This window comes from Microtus ochrogaster, chromosome 1 (genome assembly GCF_000317375.1).
Source record: "Microtus ochrogaster isolate Prairie Vole_2 chromosome 1, MicOch1.0, whole genome shotgun sequence".
NCBI classification, from domain to species: Eukaryota; Metazoa; Chordata; class Mammalia; order Rodentia; family Cricetidae; genus Microtus; species Microtus ochrogaster.
Genome location: NC_022009.1, coordinates 47459760 through 47467757, shown reverse-complemented (window position 1 = coordinate 47467757; position 7998 = coordinate 47459760). Strand labels below are relative to the sequence as shown.

Here is a 7998-nt window from a genome sequence, read left to right as displayed (position 1 = left end):
AAGAGTCGGTTGTCAGTACACATAATCATCCTAGAACTAGTGACCTGAATATCAAGAACTTCAGAGCCAGTCATGGTGGTGCATACCTATAATCCCAGCCCTAGAATTGCAGAGATGGCAGGAAGGCAGATATAGGAAGATTGATGTAGGTTTAAGACCATCCTTATCTACACAGTGGTGGGCCATCCAGGGCTGTTTGTTCCAATAGAAAGAAAACAATGAGACCCTGTTTCAAACAGACAAAAAACAAAACAAAGAAAAATGGACAGCTCCTGGTATAATAGTTTGTGTTTGTGATCATGGTGGTGGACACAGGTTCCTGGCTCACTGGCTTATTAACCTAGCCTATTGGGCAAGCTCTAGACCAGGTAGAAACCTTATCTCATCATCATCATCATCATCATCATCATCATCATCATCATCATCATCATCATCATCGAGACCCTATCTCATAAAAACAACAACAAAAATAATACAGCCAGTGCACAGAGAATGACACTCAAGGCTGTGCTCTGGGCTACACACATGTATGCACACAGGCACAGTAGTAGTCTAGAATATGTGAGTCTCTAGGTTCAGTTTCCAGCAGAGCAGAAATAATAATCTAAGCACTTAGAAGGCAGAGGCAGGTGGATTTTTGGGGGGCCAGGCGTTGGTATTTTGAGACAGGGTTTCACTGTATAGCCTTGGCTGTCCTGGAACTTGATCTATAGACCAGGCTGGTCTTGAACTTATAGAGATCAACCTGTCTCCTGCCTCCTGAGTGCTGTCATTAAAGGTGTGCACTGCCAACACCACCACCACCACCACTCAAGTTGAGGGAGGCTGATTTACATAGTGAATTTTTAGGCCAGCCAAAGCTACATGGTGAGATTTGTCTCTAAGTAAGTAAATAAATAAATAAAAATTTAAAATCTAAAGATCCAAAAATGTATATTTGTTCTTTGTTTTTTAGGAAGTAAGTGTTCATTGATTCTATTATTGTTTGCTTTTTAGTTGTCTCAGAAGTACCTGAAATAGCACTTCTATTACTATTATAGAATTCTAATACTCTTATAGAGAAGGGAAGTAGAACACATTATAAACAGGAAAATGTAACAGCAATGTTAGTGTTATTTACCAGTCAAGGGATTAATAAAAGAACATTCTGTTAATAAGATTTGCTTTTTTAAAAAGTATTTGAGTGGCTGGAAAGGTGGCTTAGCAGTTAAGAGTACTTACTGGCTGCTCTTCAAGAGGAGCCAGTTCAATTCCCAGCACTCACATGGTGTATCACAACTGCCAGTAAATTCAGTTCCAGATCTGGTCCTCTTCTGGCCTCTGAGGGCATGCACATATGTGGTACATGGACATACATTCAGGCAAAACACTTACAATAAAATAAATCAATCTAATATTCTAAAAAAATATTTGAAATAGAATTTAAACTACCAGCACTTGCAGAGATCAACACTTAATAATAATTTGGCTGCCTCTGCAGGAACTGTAGTGAACCTTTGGACATCTATTACCATGTGTAGTATTTTAATAAATGAAATAATATGGCTAGTTTGTTTCATTTCTTTGAAGGATGCAAGGTATACTGCTTTTTAATAAGTAACTAAATTTAAAGACATGTTTTCATTGTTCCCTATTGGACACTGGAAATTTACTTTGACATGTAGTACTGTGTTTGTATGTTGCCTTATTGTTTTTGATTTCTCATTCATTTTACTTGTGTTCATTAACAAAATATGGTGCTTGTAATGTTCTTGGATTCCAGTATGTGTGTTTGTGCATTCCTGCTTTGACTAGTGTCCTTGTATTGTTTCTGGAGTAAACTGTAGTCTTTCTCCTAGAACGCCCCATCCCCTATGACCATATGATGTACGAGCACCTGCAGAAGTGGGGACCTCGCAGGGAAGAAGTGAAATTTTTTCTTCGACATGAGGACTCTCCAGCTGAGAGCAGTGAACAAGGTAGATAAATGTTTTCTTCATTCACGTATTAACTTTTATCATACTAGTTAATTTTATAAAAATTATTCACACATTTTCTTCCTTCACTCAAAATTGCCGGGAGAGAGAATGTATATTTCTTGTGCCTTTGACCTCTGCAGTTGCAGATATGAGTATGTTACAACCCATAGGCACAGGCTCTTGCTTTCTTTCAGGACACCAAGTTGGTAAGATAATGCATTCAGATACGATAATGTGTAAACATGCAACGTGTGAAGAGATTAATTCTAATAAACACCACATAGGCCAAACATCAAGAATTTAAAATTAAACCTTAAAATAATAAGGGAAAAGGCTATGAGAAAAATTCTGATTTTAGAGTGGAACAAGCCTTTCTCAGTGTAACATCATACTACCAAAGACAAGACCAGTAAGTATGCTATTTAAAACAAAAACAAAGCCAGGCATGATGGTACACACCTTTAATCTCAGCATTCAGGAGGCAGAGACAGATAGATCTCTGAGCTCCAGGCCAGTCAATGCTACATAGTCAGTTCCAGTTTTAAAAATAAACAAGAAAAAAGAAAGAAAAAGAAGAACTGATGGCCTGTAAGCATCCTGACTACATGGATAACTCACATGGTGGGTATATTTTTATTTCCATGTAAGAAGTCTTAGAATTTTATAAGAAAAAAAGTGTTTGATAGAAAAGCAAGAGACCCTGTCTCAATATAAATAAATATGTACATACATACAAACATATATACATAAATGCATACAAACATATATACATAAATAAAAGCATAAAACTGGGCCAGAAAGAAATGGTTTTTACCAGTTAAGAGCACTGGCTGTTCTTGCAGGGAACCTGAGTTTGATTCTGAGCACCCAGATAGTGGTTTTGGTTTATAACTATCTCTTAACTCCAGTTCAAGGGGATCTGATGACACCTTCTGACCTCCTTAGGCATGAAGCACATATAGCACATCCATGCAGGCAAAACACACATTAAATGAATAAATCTTAAATATAAAAGCACAAAGCCTTTTAACCCATCAGTTCTTGTAGAAGGTCTACATTCAGTCTGTTACTGCACCTATACAAAATAAGGGGCCCACAGTGTGGCTCATCAGCTCCTGCTGGTGGGAGCACTATAAGTGCCCATAAAGAAGTGGGACCGTGAAATACAGGATATCTGTGTGGTGGAGGGCTCTGCAGCTCTGATACAGAAGAAATTCTGTGTCCTGGCCTAGAAATGTGTCCAGTTGCCTAGAAGCTGGTTGCCTAGCAGTGTCCATACCATACTGGAACTGCCTTTGGTGTGACTCAGACAAGAGTGACTATATTATACTAATGGTTTCTTTGTGTGAAACAGCTTAGGAAGGACTTGTGAAAAGCTGGGCATGTTAGCCTGGGCAGAAGGGAACAGGCAGGGGGTGTTGTTAATTGCAGACCTGTAGCAGGCCTTCTTTTGGGCCACCAACGAGCTCTCAGATCCTGACACAGACACTTGATTCTAAATTTCATGTTTGAGATAGATTATGGTGTGTGTGTGAGAGAGAGTGAGTGAGAGAGAGTGAGCAGCAACACATGAAAAGATTGATTGTGCACTGCACTGGGCAGTGGTGGCGCACGCCTTTAATCCCAGACCTCAGGAGGCAGAGGCAGGCAGATCTCTGTGAGTTTGAGGCCAGCTTGGTCTACAGAGCAAGTTCCAGGACAGCTAGAGTTACACAGAGAAAGAAAGCCTGTCTCAAAAAATAAAATCGAACAAACAAAAAACTGATTGCAGAACATTCTTAACTGTACTAAGTCTTTGGTATTTTACATTTATGCTCAATAAATATGCAAATAAGTGAAAAAGTTGAAGCATTGGTAATTATATTCGTTAATATTTTTTTCATTTCTGTGGGGGAAAAAAAAACAGATAAGAGCCAAAGAGATGGCTCAGCAGTGCTTGTTCCTCTTCCAGAAGACCTGAGTTCAGTTCCTAGCGTGAATATCAGGTGGCTCACAACTATTAGAAACTCCAGCTCCAGGGGATCAAATACCCTCTTCTGGCCTCTGTGACACACACGCACGCACACACACACACAAATAAATAATTAAAAAAGTTAAAAGACAAAGATCTTTTGAGAGCTAGAAAGACACCTTAGTGGTTAACAGCACATACTGCCTTTACAGAAGCCCTGAGTTCAGTTCCTAGCACCCAGCTAACAACAGTATGTAACTCCAGTTCCAGGGCATCCAGTGCCCTCTTAGGGCCTCTCTGAGTACTGTCCTTATGTGCATAAACCCACACACAGACACATATATATACAACTAAAAATAAAGAGTTGGGTGTGATGACACATACAGGAGGATCTCTGTGAGTCTGCAAGAAAGTTCCTGGCTCAATAGCAAGACCTTGCCTCAAAAACAATAATAATGATGATAATAATAAAGTTTTTTAAAAACTGGAAATAATTAAGTTCAGTACTCATGTATGAAAAATATAAAAAAATCTAGGAAAAAAATAGCTGGCAAAGTTTCCTTTGGTTTACAGTTTAAATAGACGTGGTTGGAAGACTGCTCTGCCTGGCTGTGATGGCAGGACACAGAACATGATCTCTCTACCTCTTTTTATTCAGTCCAGAACCCAAGCCCATGGCCCAGTGGTACACACATTTAGGGTGGGCCTTCCCACCTTTTTGGAAGCCCCCTTCATAGGCACACATGGGTATTTTCAAGGTGTTCCTAAATCCAGTTAAGAGTTTGGATGAACTATATCAGTAAGCTTGATCTTCTCATCTCTTTAGGTGGCCGTCAGACTCAAGAGCAGAGAACTCAAAGAAATGTAATAAATGTACCTGGAGAAAAACGCACAGAAAATGGGGTAAGTCATGTGAACTAAATTTGTTGCTTGAGATTTCTGTCCTGCCCAATTCCACAGTTCAGTCCCAAAGAAACACAGAGGTCTACATTAATTATAAACTGGTTGCCCTATTAGCTTAGGCTTATTATTAACTAATTCTTACATCTTAAATTAGCCCATTGTTATTGTCTATTTTAGCCACGTGGCTTGATACCTTTTATCAGCAATGCATTCTCATCTTGCTTCTTCTGCATCTGAGTCACAAATGCAGACAGTGCCTTTCCTCTTCCCAGAATTCTCCTGTTCTGATCGCCCCGCCTCTACTTCCTGCCTGGCTGCTGGCCAATCGGCGTTTTATTAAAATACAACTAATAAATCTTTACAGGGTACGAGATCATTGTCCCACAGCATAAATTGATTTTTTTTGGTATGATAGAGTACTTGTCCATACAGGTGTACTTGTATTAGTGAGCATGTGTAAGCATGTGTACCTGAGTCTGTCAGTCTGCAGAGCAGTGGTTCTCAACCCGTGGGTCTCATATAGATTCTTACATTATGATTCATAACGGTAGCAAAATTATAGTTATGTTGGGGGTCACCATAAAATAAGGAACTGTATTAAAGGTCGCAGCATTAAGAAGGTTGAGAACCCCTGTTGTAGAAGCCAGAGGACAACTGCAGTATTGTCTCAGGACCTGTACACCTTGTTGTTTTAACCTGGGATCTAACTGGCCTGTAACTTTCCAGGTATGCTGGGCTATCTGGTCAGTAAACACAGAAGTCCACCTTCCAAGCTCCTTTTGAGTTCTAAGATTTCCCATTACCTGAACTGCAGGCGTGGTGACATAAATATGTTGAGTAGAGGTATAGTAAAGCTGAGGAGGATGAACGATAGATGGATGCTCAGCAATATTCTTACATATTGTAAAGGAAGAAGGCTAGTTTTGATAGGTCTCTGATCTTTTTTCTTCCTTGATAAAATTGTTAATGTTAAGAGCAACAAAATTTAGACCTGAGACTAAAATTTAAAGTGTGTTTATGGGGCTGGAGAGATGACTCAGTAGAGGAACGCACAGTCTTTTCCTTCAGATGACCTGGATTCAGTTCCCAGCACCCACGTGGAGGGTTACAACCAGCTGTAACTCCAGTTCCAGGGGATCTGACACCCCCTTATGACGTCTGAGATAACTGCATTCATGTAGGTACACAGGCGTAGAGGCAGACAAAACACTCAGACACATCAAATAAACCTTTTTTTAAAGTATGTTTTTACCTTCTATAAGAGCTTGTAATTAGAGGGAGCCTGAGATCCAGTCTCGAGGACCAGCTGCCAACAGCATCACATCAAAGATGTTTTAGTATCTTTTATAGCATACACACCTGGCATTTAATCCTCTAATGCATTGCCTTGTAAAGCACTTTATTGTCTCCAAAGCACTTTTACATGCATTTTAAAATTAACAAGATGTTAAAAATATTTTCCCTATTACTTCTGTGTCTGTCCTGGATAGAACAGTTGCATAGTAAATGTTCTGCCTTGTGAGCTGGAACCAGAAAAGCATATCAAGCAGCAGCATGAGGGATACAACAGGAAGTTGAACTGATGTGAGTCATGCCCATTAGCAGCTGCTCAAGCAAGGGCTTGGGAGGTTCTGCTCTCTACAAACTACGGGTCAACCAGACAGTCTGGTTTAGGCGGTCGCTTGACTTCTGTAAAGACACTTGGCTGACTCTGTGTGGAATTCCAAAGATCTTAGGTTCTTTGATTCAGTAGAAGTGCTCACTGAGATGTTTACTGTTTTGAAAGGACACAGTCCATCAAAAACTTTGGTAGAGTCCTGGAAGCCTTTGTCTTGTCTACTCAGCCAGCCTTGTCAAGAACACCAGCTCCTGCTTTATTGCTATATGTCCAGCATGCTGCCAAGGCCAGTAGATTCCACCTCATTTCTTCTAAATGTTACAGGTTTAACCCATATTTAGGTCTATGGTCTACTTTGAGTTGATTTTGTGTGTGTTATAAAGTAGAAATCCAAATTCATTTTTTTGCACACAGATACACACATAGACACACACACACACCTACACACCTACCTCCAGTTCTTCCAGCACCATTTGATAAAAACACTAGCCTTTCACCAGCTAACTTGTCCTGATGCTTTTGATCACTTGAATACAAATGTTAAGACTGACTTTTGGAGCCGGGCGATGGTGGCGCACGCCTTTAATCCCAGCACTCGGGAGGCAGAGGCAGGCGGATCTCTGTGAGTTCAAGACTAGCCTGGTCTACAGAGCTAGTTCCAGGACGGGCTCCAAAGCCACAGAGAAGCCCTGTCTCGAAAAAAAAAAAAAAAAGACTGACTTTTGGAAGTAACTACTAATGTGGTCTCTCAATCTTCACTTTTCATGTGGTACAACGTACTCAGCTATGCTTGTCAGATAAATAGTTACCTAGAAAAAAATTCTAGACTTTAGCTACTGTAGCAGGGATGTGGAGGGCAGGGGAAGGCCAGGATTTACTGCTTCTAAAAAGCTTTTGTTTAGTCTACCTTGTGTAGAAGCCTGTTATTTCATCCCCTTGCCAGCAGTTCATGTCACAAGTCCCTGTGACAACTCTGTGATGTGACTGGGATGCCCATCCAAGGTCACTTCTGTCTCAGGCTTGTCTCAGATGCCATATTGTCCCTTGCTGTTTTTGCACAGGTGCTGTATGCTCCTCTTAGACCTGCTTTGTGTTGTGTGTTATAGGAAATCAGAAATCTCTTTCATTTAGTGGTATTTGAGATTTAAAGAATCTAGGAATAAATAATCCTCAATTTATGAGTAAGGCTGTATAAATTTATTTTGACTTTGTCAGACTCACTGATTCTGAGAATTAGCATCTATATATAATACTAGAAAGTTCTCTATGTATTTTATTTTTCTCCTCTTTTCTTTTGGACCTCGATGGGATACTGGTTGTGTTTTGTTCTCCTTTGCTGTGTGTTGTGTTCTGCATCCTTTAATGAGAGACATCTTTCAGCCAATGAATTTGGCTTCAGCCCTATGTGTTTGATTTCTTAGTATATATCAAGTTGTCTTAATATTTATTAAGAAAAAAGGAAACAAAGTCTGGAAGGAAATACTTGAGAATCATACGCTTAATTTGTCTACAGAATATATAAAGAACTCTGAAAACTGAATAAAAAATAACCCCTTTTCTTTTTTTTT

The 7998-nt window shown here is 39.7% G+C and overlaps 1 protein-coding gene across 4 annotated transcripts in view; it reads left to right on the top strand.

Annotated features, from left to right (window-relative positions):
• Ppp1r13b (protein phosphatase 1 regulatory subunit 13B) overlaps nt 1–7998 on the top strand; it is a 78813-nt gene that overhangs the window by 41963 nt on the left and 28852 nt on the right. For all 4 annotated transcript variants that reach the window (XM_026781401.1, XM_026781413.1, XM_005343597.3 and 1 more), the window contains 2 exons: nt 1839–1958; nt 4736–4812. In XM_026781401.1, coding sequence (XP_026637202.1) covers nt 1839–1958; nt 4736–4812 — 197 coding nt within the window. The remainder of the gene's footprint in view (nt 1–1838; nt 1959–4735; nt 4813–7998) is intronic.